The sequence below is a fragment of the Dendrobates tinctorius genome, unplaced genomic scaffold, assembly GCF_039654945.1.
Source record: "Dendrobates tinctorius isolate UK_male_01 unplaced genomic scaffold, ASM3965494v1 ptg000261l, whole genome shotgun sequence".
NCBI lineage: Eukaryota > Metazoa > Chordata > Amphibia > Anura > Dendrobatidae > Dendrobates > Dendrobates tinctorius.
In genome coordinates, this window is record NW_027361928.1 from 829,011 (window position 1) to 844,647 (window position 15,637).

A 15,637-nucleotide genomic window follows, 5' to 3' on the forward strand; every position below is an offset into this window, starting at 1 on the left:
TAAATGTATTCAAGTCTCCAGGTCCAGATGAATTACACCCCAGAGTACTGAAGGAGATAGCAGAAGAAATTTTTGAACCCCTCTCCATAATCTTTGAAAATTCTTGGAGAACAGGAGAAGTGCCAGAAGACTGGAGAAGAGCAAATGTTGTTCCTATCTTCAAAAAGGGGAAGAAGGTGGACCCAGGCAACTATAGGCCGGTGAGTCTGACTTCTATACCAGGAAAGATCTTTGAACAAATTATTAAACAACATGTATGTCAATACCTGGATAAGAATGAAGTGATTAAACAGAGTCAGCATGGGTTTGTAACTAATAAGTCATGTCAGACTAATTTAATTTCCTTCTATGATGGTATTACTGATTGGGTGGATCAAGGAAATGCTGTAGATATAGTATATCTTGACTTCAGCAAAGCATTTGACAAAGTCTCTCATACAATCCTTATTGAAAAAATGACTAAGTATGGAATGGACAAGGCAACTGTTAGGTGGATTCATAACTGGCTTAGTGATCGGACCCAAAGAGTGGTCGTAAATGGCTGCACATCCAGTTGGAAGAATGTCTCAAGTGGGGTACCACAGGGCTTTGTCCTGGGCCCTGTATTGTTCAACATCTTTATCAACGATTTAGATGAAGGAATTGAGGGTAAACTGATTAAATTTGCTGATGACACAAAGCTAGGAGGGATAGCTAATACTAGAGAAGAGAGAGAGAGGATTCAAAAAGATTTAAATAAACTGGAGAAGTGGGCAGCAACTAACAGAATGGTTTTTAACAGGGAGAAATGCAAAGTACTACATCTGGGCAATAAAAATGAAAAAAGCATATATAGAATGGGAGGAATAGGGCTAAGTGACAGCACATGTGAAAAAGACTTGGGTATACTAATAGATCGCAGACTGAATACGAGTCAACAGTGTGATGCAGCAGCAAAAAAGGCAAATGCAATTCTAGGATGTATTAACAGAAGCATACAGTCTAGATCACGTGAAGTCATTATTTCCCTCTACTCCTCTTTGGTCAGACCTCATCTGGAATATTGTGTCCAATTTTGGGCACCACATTTTAAAAAAGACATCAACAAACTGGAGCAAGTTCAGAAAAGAGCGACCAGAATGGTGACCGGTCTGCAAACCCTGTCTTATGAGGAAAGGTTGCAGGATTTGGGAATGTTTAGTTTGCAAAAGAGAAGACTGAGAGGAGACTTAATAGCTGTCTACAAATATCTAAAGGGCTGTCACATTGTAGAAGGATCAACTTTATTCTCATTTGCACAAGGAAAGACTAGAAGCAATGGGATGAAGCTGAATGGGAGGAGACACAGATTAGATATTAGAAAAAACTTTTTGACAGTTAGAGTGATCAATGAGTGGAACAGGCTGCCACGAGAAGTGGTGAGTTCTCCTTCAATGGAAGTCTTCAAACAGAGGCTGGACAGACATCTAACTGGGATGATTTAGCGAATCCTGCTTTGAGCAGGGGGTTGGACCAGATGGCCCAGGAGGTCCCTTCCAACTCTACGATTCTATGACATCATACTGTGTGTGGGGAATATTCTGTAGGGACATCATACTGTGTGTGGGGGACTATACAGTGAGGACATCATGCTGTGTGTGGGGGAATATACTGTGAGGACATCATGCTGTGTGTGGGGGAATATACAGTGAGGACATCATGCTGTGTGTGGGGAAATATACAGTGAGGACATCATGCTGTGTGTGGGGGAATATACAGTGAGGACATCATGCTGTGTGTGGGGAAATATACAGTGAGGACATCATGCTGTGTGTGGGGGAATATACAGTGAGGACATCATGCTGTGTGTGGGGAAATATACAGTGAGGACATCATGCTGTGTGTGGGGGAATATACAGTGAGGACATCATACTGTGTGTGGGGGAATATACAGTGAGGACATCATACTGTGTGTGGGGGAATATACAGTGAGGACATCATACTGTGTGTGGGGGAATATACAGTGAGGACATCATGCTGTGTGTGGGGAAATATACAGTGAGGACATCATGCTGTGTGTGGGGGAATATACAGTGAGGACATCATGCTGTGTGTGGGGGAATATACAGTGAGGACATCATGCTGTGTGTGGGGAAATATACAGTGAGGACATCATGCTGTGTGTGGGGGAATATACAGTGAGGACATCATGCTGTGTGTGGGGAAATATACAGTGAGGACATCATGCTGTGTGTGGGGGAATATACAGTGAGGACATCATACTGTGTGTGGGGGAATATACTGTGAGGACATCATGCTGTGTGTGGGGGAATATACAGTGAGGACATCATACTGTGTGTGGGGAAATATACAGTGAGGACATCATACTGTGTGTGGGGAATATTCTGTAGGGACATCATGCTGTGTGTGGGGGACTATACAGTGAGGACATCATACTGTGTGTGGGGAATATTCTGTAGGGACATCATGCTGTGTGTGGGGGAATATACAGTGAGGACATCATGCTGTGTGTGGGGGAATATACAGTGAGGACATCATACTGTGTGTGGGGAAATATACAGTGAGGACATCATACTGTGTGTGGGGAATATTCTGTAGGGACATCATGCTGTGTGTGGGGGAATATACAGTGAGGACATCATACTGTGTGTGGGGGAATATACTGTGAGGACATCATGCTGTGTGTGGGGGAATATACAGTGAGGACATCATACTGTGTGTGGCGGAATATTCTGTAGGGACATCATACTGTGTGTGGGGGAATATACAGTGAGGACATCATGCTGTGTGTGGGGAATATTCTGTAGGGACATCATACTGTGTGTGGCGGAATATTCTGTAGGGACATCATACTGTGTGTGCGGAATATTCTGTAGGGACATCATGCTGTGTGTGGGGGAATATGCAGTGAGGACATCATACTGTGTGTGGGGGAATATATTGTGAGGACATCATGCTGTGTGTGCGGAATATTCTGTAGGGACATCATGCTGTGTGTGGGGGAATATGCAGTGAGGACATCATGCTGTTTGTGTGGGGAATATTCTGTAGGGACATCATGCTGACGGTGACATGACACTCTGGCGCCTCCCAGTGGCCGAGGCCGTAACACAGCCCCCGAGTCCGACGGCGACGTGACAGTACCCTCCCCTTCTAAGAGGGGCCTCCGGACCTTCAAAACCCGGTTTGTTGGGATGAAGGAGATGAAACTTCGTGATCAACCCCTTGGCATGAACGTTACTGGCAGGGACCCAAGACCTCTCCTCCGGACCATAGCTCTTCCAGTGCACCAGATACTGCACAGATCCTCTCACTAAGCGGGAGTCAAGGATACCCTGGACTTCGTATTCCAAGGCACCCCGACCAAAACTGGAGGAGGGGGGGACTGGACAGGATGAATTGGAGAGCGGTACAATTTGAGAAGGGACATATGGAATACATTTGGCAGTTTGAATGATTGATGGAGTTTCAGGCGAAAAGCTACTGGGTTAATCACCTCAATAATTTCATATGGACCAATGAACCTAGGACCCAGTTTGGCAGACGGCACTTTAAGCCTAATATTCCTGGTTGAAAGCCAGACTGTGTCTCTAACTCCCAGGTGCGGCCCCGTGGATCGCCATCTGTTAGCAGAAGAAGCTTGTCTAGCATGAGCCCCTTTTAAGTTTATGCTAACTTCTGACCAGATAGTTTTTAACTGATGTATAGATCTTTCCACCCCAGGGAGCTCGGATATCTTAGCAGAGAATAAACAAAAGCGTTGGTGCAGCCCAAGATTACAGAAAAGAGGGGTAGTCTTAATGGACTCCTGGTACTGATTATTCAGGGCAAACTCTGCTAACGGCAGATGTTCCACCCAATCGGACTGATGCTCAGACACATAACAACGGAGATACTGTTCAAGAGCTTGGTTTGTGCACTTGGTTTGACCATTGGTTTCAGGGTGATAGGCAGAGGAGGACAATTCAATGCCAATCCGTTTACAGAACGCCTTCCAAAATTTTGAAACGAACTGGGTACCCCTGTCGGACACAATATTCACAGGAGCACCATGGAGTCGTACAACATGAGTAATGAACAGTTTGCTCAGGGTTTCGGAATTAGGTAGTCCAGACAGAGGAACAAAATGACACTGCTTACTGAACCTATACACCACCACCCAGATACACGTCTTCCCTTCCGAGAGCGGTAAGTCAGTAATAAAGTCCATGGAGATGTGAGTCCAAGGACCCTCAGGGGTAGGCAAGGACTGAAGCCACCCGGCAGGGCGATTATGGGGAGACTTAGCGCGAGCACAGATTTCACAAGCCAGTACATAGTCCTTACAATCCTTTACTATAGTTGGCCACCAAAAATTCCTGGTCACAAGCCTGATGATGTTATGGATACCTGGATGCCCTGCAAGGACAGAATCATGCGATTCCTTCAGAACTTGAAGGTGGAATGTGGCCGGAACAAACAATTTTTGGGGAGTAGTGTCAGGGGCTTGTTCTGGGGATCTACGGATCTCCTCCAGAAGATCCAAAGACACAGCCGAAACAACAATCCCGTTGGCCAATATTGGAGTCGGTTCAGAGTCCTCGACCTGTGAGGGGCAAAAACTTCGAGAGAGGGCATCAGCCCTTACATTCTTAGTACCTGGTCGGAAAGTGATCACAAAATCAAATCTAGAGAAGAACAAGGCCCACTTTGCCTGTCTAGGATTCACTCTTTTTGCTGACTCCATGTAGGTCAGGTTCTTGTGATAAGTAATCACAGTGATCTTATGTTTGGCACCTTAGAGGAAGTGGCGCCATTCTTTGAAGGCCCATTTTATTGCCAATAATTCCCAATTACCTATATCATAATTCATCTCGATGGAAGAGAATTTTCGGGAAAAGAAGGCACAAGGACAAAGTTGAGTGAGGCATGCAGTGCCTTGCGATAGCACTGCTCCTACTCTAAATTCAGAGGCATCTACCTCTACAATAAATGGGCGGTCCAGATCAGGCCGAACCAATATCGGGTTAGAAGCGAAACATTCCTTTAAAACAGAAAATGCCTGAAGTGCCTCAGGCTTCCAGTTAACCACATCCGCCCCTTTCCGAGTCAAATCCGTGAGTGGTTTGGCGATCTCTGAAAAACCTTTAATAAATTTGCGATAATAGCGAACCCTAAGAATCGCTGCAGCGCTTTAAGAGACTTGGGTTGTGCCCATTCCTGAATGAGATGGATCTTGGCAGGATCCATGCGAAACCCTTTAGCTGAGACAATGTACCCCAGAAACTGTACCTCCTCAGCCATGAAAACGCATTTCTCTAGTTTGGCGATTAAAGAATGTTCTCTAAGTCTCTGGAGAACAGAACAGACATGTTGGACGTGCGTCATAAGGTCAGCAGAGTAGATCAGGATGTCATCCAAATAAACGACAACATATACTCCACAGATGTCTCTGAAGATGTAATTCACAAAATTCTGAAACACGGCAGGTGCGTTACTGAGCCCCAACGGCATTACGAGGTACTCAAAGTGGTCAAGGGGTGTATTAAACGTGGTCTTCCACTCATCTCCCTTTCTTATACGGACAAGATTATATGCTCCACGGAGGTCAAGCTTAGTAAACCAACGAGCCCCCAACAGCTGATTAAAAAGATCAAGGGATACTGTTTTTTTACAGTGATTGCGTTTAACCCACGGTAATCAATGCAAGGTCTGAGACCACCATCTTTCTTTTCCACAAAAGAGAACCCGGCCCCAACAGGTGAGGTGCAGGGTCTAATAAACCCTTTACGTAAACTGTCTGCTATGTAGTCTTTCATGGCCTGACGCTCTGGACCAGAGAGATGAAATATTCTCCCCTTGGGGAGACGAGAATCTGGTATCAAGTCTATGGGGCAATCGTATGCTCTGTGAGGGGGTAATTTCTCTGATTCCACTATGGAAAAGACATCCTCATAATCTCTAAATGCATAAGGTACAAAGGGAGGTTTGACCTTAACTTGGTTCACTGATAGCGATATACAGTGGTCCTGATACTGTGGGCTCCAGCACACATCACCAAGGTGCCAGTCTATGACCGGATTATGTTTGCACAACCATGGCATACTCAAAATAACTGCGGCGGATAAATTATCGATAACAAAAAATGACACCTGTTCAGCATGTAATGTCCGCACTGACATTGATACTTCCTCAGTGACAAACTCTACTCCACCCTGGTTGATAGATGTGCCATTAATCGCAGTGGTTTTAATGTGGGCATTAAGCCTTAGCAGTGGTACACCAAGATTCCTTGCTACCAGGAAATCCATGAAGTTCCCTTCAGAACCACTATCCACATAAACCTCCAAACACACAGATTTCTTAAGGTATGACAAAGAAATGGGGAAAAAAAACTTTGGCCGCATCAGCGGGCAATACCTGGACCCCTGGGCAGGCATGACCAGAGCTGCCCAGGGGCTGACGTCCCGGGAGTGAAGACTTCTGACGTCCAGTGTTTTCCCTGAGGTCTCCAGACTGTGGCTGGTGCAGCATGTCTGTGTAGGATGATGGGAGTGTTCCTCCACAGGGCTGTGCAATGAAGCAGGTAACAGGTGCTTTAGCCACAGAATCAACTCAGCGAGGCAGGAGAGAGAAAAAAAATTCAGGGAAAAAGGTAAGGGAATGCTTTTATATATGCTGGATATATATAAAAACGATTTTGGTCCAGATATGTGACGTCCATCTGATACGAATCTGAGCTGCAAGCAAGACAGCACCCCGAGACCCTTTACCCCCATACAGGGATCTGGAATTACAGCAGAGCCCAAGAGGTAGCTGCCTATAAAAAAAAGCGGACCAGAGCAGGACGGTCGCCAGAAGGGATTAATAAAAGGGACCAAAATCGTAGTCAGGAGTCCAAGTCAAAACCAGGCGGGCAGCAGAGGTACAAAATCAGCAGGCAGAAGCAGAGTCAAAATCCAGGCCAAGGTCAGAGTCACCGGGAGAGGAGCAGAGGTACAAAATCGGCAGGCTGAAGAGGAGTCAGAAATCCAGGCTAGGGTCGGAGTCAATAATAGCAAATTAAACACTAGCACACAGGGGAAACCAAGACTATCTCTGGCGACCTGCAGGACAAGCCCCAAAGTATATGAAGGATAAGGCTATCCCTCACGGGCTCACAGTCTGATGACCTCATCTGGACCGCCCCCAGAACCAGGCCAGATGGCAATGCACCAACCCCTTCATCTCTGACAGAGGAGCGGAGCCTGCGCCCACCAGACGCCTGCGCAGGGGCCCCTTCTCTGTCACCATCACCCACGGGAGAACCACAGCGATGCCCAACGACAGAGGAATGCGTCAAAGGAGCGGACCCAGATGAGGACATAGCCCTCCTATTGCCTGCTTTCCGGCACCATCAGTTGAAGGAGTTCGGCGCCTCCCAGTGGCCGAGGCAGGAACAGCAGCCCCCGAGTCCGACAGCGAAGTGACAGTCCGGCGCCTCCCAGTGGCTGAGGCAGGAACAGCCGCGGGCCCCCCCCCCCCCCCCGAGTCTGACGGTGGCGTGACAGTCCGGCGCCTCCCAGTGGCCGAGGCCAGAACACCAGCCCCAGCGTCCGATGGCAACGTGACACAATGTGACTATGGGGTTAGTAATGGGGGAAGTCTTATTGACTCCTCTCCATTACTAACCTCGTGGCTAGATGTCAACCCCCCAACTATTACCCCACTTGCCACCGTTACAGGGCAAGTGGGAAGAGCAAGGCTAAGTGTCAGAAATGGCGCTTCTTAGAGATGCGCCATTTCTGGGGCGGCTGGGGGCAGATGTTTTTAGCCTGGGGGGGGCAGTGTCCATGGCCCCTTCCTAGGCTATTAATATCAGCCCTCAGCTGTCGGCATAGCCTTTACTGGTTATTAATTATAGGGGGACCCCACGTCATTTTTTTGGGTGTCCCCGATTTTTATAGCCAGTAAAGGCTAAGTATACAGCTGTGAGTTGATATTAATAGCCTGGGAAGCTCCATGGGTTTTACCCCCTACCTAGGCTAAAAATATCTGCCCCCAGCTTTCTGTCTGCTGGTTACAAACATTGCGAGGAAGCCCACGCCATTTTTTTTTCAGAAAAATAATCTTTTATTAATTAAATACATGTCCTGTATTTTGCACACACACTATACTAATTGTATTTGTCACTGACATGTATATATCTACCTATTATATTTACTGTATGTAATCCATCTCTTGTTTCCTGTCGAATCCTGCAGTGATTTTACATTACCGCGGCTGGTGAATTACCGGCTTTTCTTCCATCTATAGATGTAATATAAATACATATATGTGTGTGTCACTGACATATATATATATTGTATTCTATGTGTATATATTCTATCCATTCTATTCTAACCTGTGAGTTTACTGTAGCCGCCCTTGAATTGCCGGCTTTTCAAAGGAGGTGCGGTTCTACAGGAAGTTTTTTTTTCTTCCTCTGGGGGCACTCAACTTTATTAGCATGCGCAGAGAGACATAAGTTAGCCCCAAAACCGCATGAAAAACACGCACCAAAAACATGCCTTTTTGCCGCAGCTTCTTACCTGTCAAGAAATCAGGTTTTGCTGCAGAAAAAAAAAAAGCAGCAATGGGAAGCAATGAAAGCATATGTACGGGAATACGCACAGGGGAGAGCAATAAGAAAATGCAAATTTTTGGGTTATCTCCTTTAACATGTTTGGGAGGAGGAGGCTCTTTATGTGGCAAACATGTCCGTGACAAGTAGAATGCCAAAAAATAATGACTGCTGATTGGCTGCTCAGAAACAATGGTCCGTTATAGAGGGTGAGAGTGCGGACGACCTACTGACACCTGCGAGACCGCACAGCCAGGCGGAGCCGATGTACGTAGACTGCTCAGTACATGGACACTGAGAGGTCATTAATCGTCTCCACTCTTATGTGCACACATCTAATGCTTTGGGGGAGATATTGCCTCATACCTAGATGGAATTGCCCCTCCTAGGCTGTCTGGAGTGACACCGGGGTCTTTGGATCGGCCCCTGGACTTGGGAGGAAGAAGATGATGCATTACAAGCATTGCAAAAAGGGAAAGTACCCGATGCTTTTATGAACTAAATCAAGGTACAGATACCAAAGCTCTTAGGGGTCCTTAAGGAGGCACCAGACAGGGGCTCCTCACTAAACTATGGATGAAGCCATCATAGTTGTACTAAAGCTCGGCAAAACCTGATTCATATTGGCCAATCTCTCCGCTAGCGAAGGCTTTAACCAACAGATTGATTACATTCAAGAGAAGTGGAACAATCTGGATTTATGCTCTCCTCAACAATCTCCTCAACCTCCAAATGAGCTCAAAGGGAGATGACACAAGGACTGTATAGGCCCCGTTACACATAGCGATGTCCCAGCGATCCCACCAACGATCCAACATAGATGGGATTGCTGGGACATCGTTAGACCCTCCAGCAATCAGAACCAGCGAGCAAGCTGGTATCCAGGGTAAACTGCGGGTATCTTAACGCCGCGGCTCCTGGATACCCGATGTTTACATTAGAAACCAGCGTCGCTGACATCTCGCTGCCACACATCTGTCACACGTGCCACACGTATGTCCTCAGACGAAGCATCTGACAATGGAGCCACCAGTGGGCTTCAGTCCTTACTACATGGCTGTCACCGGCTGTTATACCGCTCATTCAGCTGCTAACATGAGGGTGAGTGGAGATGACACAAGGGCTGTATGTCCTCGGTCGAATGGTCGATTCTCTGATAAATTACAGAAGGCACCAGACAGGGACGTCAGTTGCGCTCTTCTCTTTGCCCTGGCCATTGAACTTCTGGCGTGTCGCCTAGTAGAGTCACAAGATTTTACTGGGTTTTAAAGTAGGGAAATCGCAGAGAGGGTGAGTCTCCGTGCAGACGATGTGCTGCTCTTTATAGATGACAGAACTTCCATCACTCCAGTAATGTCAGAAGGTTGGCAGCTTTATCAATGAACAGGAATAAATCTGTCCTGATGCCACAAGATCCTTGGCCCGTTCTCCAATGGTGGAATTATCTCAGCTAATTGTAAACAAACTTAAATACTTGGGAACCCGGGTCAGTACCATTCCTACTGTAAATGTGGCACAGGAAACGTGGACCCTGTCGGATAAATGTACAACTAAGGTGAATGCATGGCCCACAATTGTTATATGTGCGACATAATGCTCCTTGTCGGCTTTCCTCCCCCCATATTTTGTACAACCACGTTCAGGGAATTAATGTGGCGTAATCCCAATTTGGGTGAAGTATCAAAGTTAAAGGGTTTTTCTGATTGGGAGCAAAAAGGATCTGGAGCAATTATTTACAAACTCTGTCCTTAAGGGAACGTGCCCAAGATCAGGAAGAGCAAAGTTTTGGAAGCAGCGCATTTGCGTTCCTGGCAGGGCTGTGGATTCGGTATAAAATGGAGCAAATCCGACTCCTATCATCTATAACACATTGGGTCCAGTAGTCCAGTGCAGGATGTGCTGTAAATGTCCGTTCCGATTCTGGTCTTGGCTTTTAGTGGAGATGAATCTGCGGCACGTCATGTCCATGTCAGTAGTGACCGGGGCTGTGGAGTGGAGTGGGGGGTTTGGTTACTGACTCCACAGCCCTGGTTGTAGGTTACAAGCACAGTGGATGGATTTATAGAAATCTCCTGCTCACTGTGCGGCTTCTGAATGACGCTGTGTAAACTCCCCTGTGGTGCAGGTTTACGAGTCGCAGCATGTCAATTATCAGGAGCCCAGACGCTAATCTCACCCATAGCCATTCACTAGAAGAGAGAAATCCGCATGGTTCAATTAATCCATCAGGATATACCTGTGTGACTAAAACACTGCATTCTGCGTTCAAAGCACTGCCATTTCCTGATCGTGGGAACGTAGCCTAAATGTTTTCAACAGCTCCAAGAGGAAAACAATTTATGGCGTAACTTTTTTTTACCAATACCTACAAATCCGACATACTCTCTCAGCTCAATTGGGTCTGATGGATCTCAGCACACATCATCCCCTAATAGATACTACTGCTGCTACACGTCATACAAAGGGGTTAATTTGTACCATATATAAGTGTCTATTGTCATTGGATAATCACCCACTGACAGGTAAGGCTAAATGGAAGGCGGATGTTGGCCCTACATCGTTGAAGCAATGGAGAGATTCTAGAAACTGTCCCCACACTATTTCCCTGTGAGGCCCCAAGGCTCCCAGCTATTTCACAGAGAATACAAACCTCCAAGCTTACTACACCAGAGAGGAGACGGCCATGATTTTGAATGCCTGAGGTGTGGGATTGATGAGAGACATTGGATACAAGTGATGTGGGGATACAGACAGATGGGCCCAGTTTGGAATGAGGTGGTCATCTCATTCATAAAAAGGGTGAGGAGTGAGGAGCAAAATTGTTAACAGACCTCACATATGTATATTGGGATTATCTGAAGAAGCAGCGGATCCCTACTCGCCTCTATTCATAGGAATCGATTGTATCTTATTTCATGCACGCAAACTTCTTGCATTTCATTGACACAACCTCCATCTATGGGAGATCTATAAAGAAGGAGAAATAGTATAATCTGGTTGGAAAGAGGCGTCCATCATAAACGTAACTCTAGTCACAAGTTTGAAAAGCTATGGAGTCCTTGCTGGATACTCCAGGGCCGCCCGCAAATCTAATTAAAGAGCGGATAATTACCATACTATCCCCGTCATTGTTAGTCCTCCTTTTCCTCCTTCTACAAATTTTTTACTTTGTTATTCTACAACTGCTCTGAAAATGAAAATTGTCCCCTTGTCCGGACTCTGCAGGAGAATTTGCTGCTTTCTGAGTATTTTAGTTTTGAAATAAATCCTGTTCTCATTGGGAGAATTGTCCAATAAATGTGATTTATCCTCTAAGGGTCGATGATTGGACATTGTGCGACTCATCTGCATCCAGGGACTTCAGAGGAAAATAACAGCATTTGTGGAATAACTTGGAACGTGGTGTAGAATCAGGAGTGCAGCCTCCACCATGTGATCTGAGTCTGCTGCCCACCATGCTGTACATCTCTTTTGGTGGTGCCCTATAAAGCGTTATACCCCATTCCCCCCTCCTGAATGTGAAGTACGCACCTTTTCCCTTTTCTGATGAGTCATTTGTGGCGACTCTCCGTTGTCGGCTCATTGTGTTTCCTTCTGGGGAGCTGCCGTCATCATCAGTGGATATATCTGTACATAATTCCCCCTTTCTTGGACCCCCTGAACCTGAGGCACTTCTGGGAGAGGTGTCAGCAGGCGGTGGATCATGGTGCGGGGTAGTAATGTCTCTGGTGGCCCCCGCACTGGATGGGACACTGCTTTGGACTACACTGGTCCTGGGGGTTTGGCTGGGTGCTGGGGCCCGCGGGAGCAGTTTGTACAGGTGTTTCTTCTGCAGGATATGCAATTGGTAGCGACTTTTCATGGCCTGCCACGTCCTCTGCACCAGCTGCTCCTTCTCCAGCTCCTTCCACAGAAGGTTCCCGGTCGCCTGCTTATTGGGCCCCTCGTTCTCCTGGACGTACTGTAATATGGCAATGTCTTCCGGCCTGGTGAACCGGACCCGCCCCACTGGACCCGATAACCTCCGATTAGGCATTGTGTCCTGCAGAGACACCTTGGCACGCTTGGTCCGATGGTCTTCTGTGGCGCAGCACCTGCTGCGGGTCCTCAATCCCATCGTGTCATGTCCTACACGCTCCACTGCTGAGTCCTTCTTCATTGCAGAGACCCCTGCTGTGGGCCCGGGGTCACATGATGCGGGGGCCCCAGTTTTGGGCCCGGGGTCACATGATGCGGGGGCCCCAGTTTTGGGCCCGGGGTCACATGATGCGGGGGCCCCAGTTTTGGGCCCGGGGTCACATGATGCGGGGGCCCCAGTGTTCGGCCCGGGGTCACATGATGCGGGGGCCCCAGTGTTCGGCCCGGGGTCACATGATGCGGGGGCCCCAGTGTTCGGCCCGGGGTCACATGATGCGGGGGACCCAGTGATCGGCCCGGGGTCACATGATGCGGGGGCCCCCGTGTTCGGCCGGGGGTCACATGATGCGGGGGCCCCAGTGATCGGCCCGGGGTCACATGATGCGGGGGCCCCAGTGATCGGCCCGGGGTCACATGATGCGGGGGCCCCCATGTTCGGCCCGGGGTCACATGATACGGGGGACCCCATGTTCGGCCCGGGGTCACATGATGCGGGGGCCCCCGAGGTGCAGACATTACTGTTGGGATCGCTCTCCGGTCCGGCGTGGCCCTCTCCTCCTCTCGGGCCCCTTGTGCTGTGCCTCTTCTCGGCCCCCGCCCTGTGTGGCCCCTCTGGGCTCAGCGTCCTCCTGTGAGCCCATTCAGGGGCCCCTGTTGTGGTCTTCTCCGGCCCCGCGCCTCTCCGGTTCAGCAGGCGGTAGCTCCGGGGGGAGAGTCTCCGGTTGCTGCGGACACAGTCAGTGATGTACGCGCTGGAGATGTACTGGATGCCGAGACCCTCTCCGGGGTCTGCGAGGAGGAAAGCCCCGGGCTCCTGCACACGGCACATGATGCCGCCGCCGTGAGTGATGAGCGGAGACAGCTGCCTCTTCAGGGGCCCTGGCCGCACGTAGAACCGCATGGGACCGAGGTCCGAGACAAACAGCGACCGAGAGTGACACAAGCGCTCCGGCGCCGCCATCTTCCCGCTGCCGCGGCGCCTACCGATGACGTCACCTCACAGCTGCCTCAGCGTCTCCACAGCAACGAGGTCATGTGACTAAACAGTGCGGCAATCCCGGCCCGCCACACAGGGCACTCTGGTGTGACTGCCCCGCCCTCACGTGACCCCCAACCTCCCCCATCGCGACCTTAGGTTTTACCTCGGCGTCTCACGTTTTACCTCAGCGTCTCCCATTTTACCCCTGCGTCTCCCGTATTACCTTGGCGTCTCGCGCTTTACACTGGCGTCTCACGTTTTACCTCGGCGTCTCGCGTTTTACCTCGATGTCTCCCGTTTTACCTCGGCGTCTCGCGCTTTACCCCAGCGTCTCACGTTTTACCCCGGCGTCTCGCGTTTTACCTCGGCATCTCACATTTTACCTCGGCGTCTCACGCTTTACCCCGGCGTCTCACGTTTTACCTCGGAGTCTTGCGTTTTACCTCAGCATCTCGCGTTTTACCTCAGCGTCTTCCATTTTACCTCAGCATCTCCCGTTTTACCTCAGCGTCTTCCATTTTACCTCAGCATCTCCCGTTTTACCTCAGCGTCTCCCGTTTTACCTCAGCGTCTCCCGTTTTACCTCAGCGTCTCCCGTTTTACCTCGGCATCTCCCGTATTACCTCAGCGTCTCGCGCTTTACCCCGGCGTCTCACGTTTTACCTCGGCGTCTCGCTTTTTACCTCGGCGTCTCCCGTTTTACCTCGGCGTCTCGCGCTTTACCCTGGCGTCTCGTGTTTTACCTTGGCATCTCACGTTTTACCTCGGCGTCTCGCGTTTTACCTCAGCATCTCCTGTTTTACCTCAGCGTCTCTCGTTTTACCCCGGCGTCTCGCGTTTTACCTCGGCGTCTCCCGTTTTACCTCAGCGTCTCGCATATTACTTCGGCATCTTGCATTTTACCCCGGCAGCTCGCGTTTTACCTCAGTGTCTCGCATTTTACCTCAGCGTCTCGCGTTTTACCTCAGCGTCTTGCATTTTACCTGGCAGCTTACGTTTTACCCCTGCGGCTCGCATTTTACCTCAGCATCTCACATTTTACCCGACATCTCGCGGTTTACCTCAGCGTCTCACGTTTTACTTTGGCGTCTCGCGTTTTACCCCGGCGTCTTGCGTTGTACCTTGGCAGCTTGCGTTGTACCTCTGGGTCTCGTGTTGTACCCCTGTGTCTCGTGTTGTACCTCGACAGCTTGGGTTGTACCTCTGGGTCTCGTGTTGTACCCCTGTGTCTCGTGTTGTACCTCGGCAGCTTGCGTTGTACCTCTGGGTCTCGTGTTGTACCTTTGTGGCTCGTGTTGTACCTCAGCAGCTTGCGTTGTACCTCTGAGTCTCATGTTGTACCTCTGTGGCTCGTGTTGTACCCCTGTGTTTCGTGTTGTACCCCTGTGTTTCGCGTTGTACCTCTGTGGCTCGTGTTGTACCCCTGTGTCTCGCCTTGTACCTCTGTGGCTCTCGTACCTCTGTGGCTCACGTTGTACTTCTGTGTCTTGAGTTGTTCCTCTGTGGCTCGCGTTGTACCCTTGTGTCTCGCATTGTACCTGTTATGAATGGGAAACCGAGGAGGAAAAGCAAGACAACAAGCTAAGTCTGAGAAAACCAGAGAGGTTGGTAACTATGCAGATTGCAGATCCCTGATCTTAACCGCACAACTAGCAGCAGTCGTGGAGCGTGCCTACGATGATCCTAGACGCCTCGTCACAGCCGGAGGACTAAATAAGCCTAAAGCAAGAAAAGGGGAAAACTAACTGCCCCAGAGCAGACCCCAAAGGAAAGACAGCCCCCACATGTATTGACGGTGAAACAAGATGAAAATACAAACAAAGGCAGGAAAATAGGCTGAGCAAACGATGGGGCCCGGCTATCTAAAAAGGACAGAAAAGGAAAGACACTGTCTGCAATCTGCCAAAAACAACCTACAAATATATTGTCCAACACTTCTGATAGCAAAATTAACCCTGAAG

The 15,637-nt window shown here is 48.9% G+C and overlaps 1 protein-coding gene across 1 annotated transcript in view; it reads right to left on the reverse strand.

The window, feature by feature from the left end:
• Positions 1–13,797, reverse strand: part of TERF2IP (TERF2 interacting protein) — a 32,566-nt gene extending 18,769 nt beyond the window's left edge. The window contains exon 1 of the mRNA XM_073558882.1: positions 12,092–13,797. Coding sequence (XP_073414983.1) covers positions 12,092–13,658 — 1,567 coding nt within the window. The 5' untranslated portion in view covers positions 13,659–13,797. The remainder of the gene's footprint in view (positions 1–12,091) is intronic.
• Between the last annotated feature and the right edge of the window lie 1,840 nt (positions 13,798–15,637).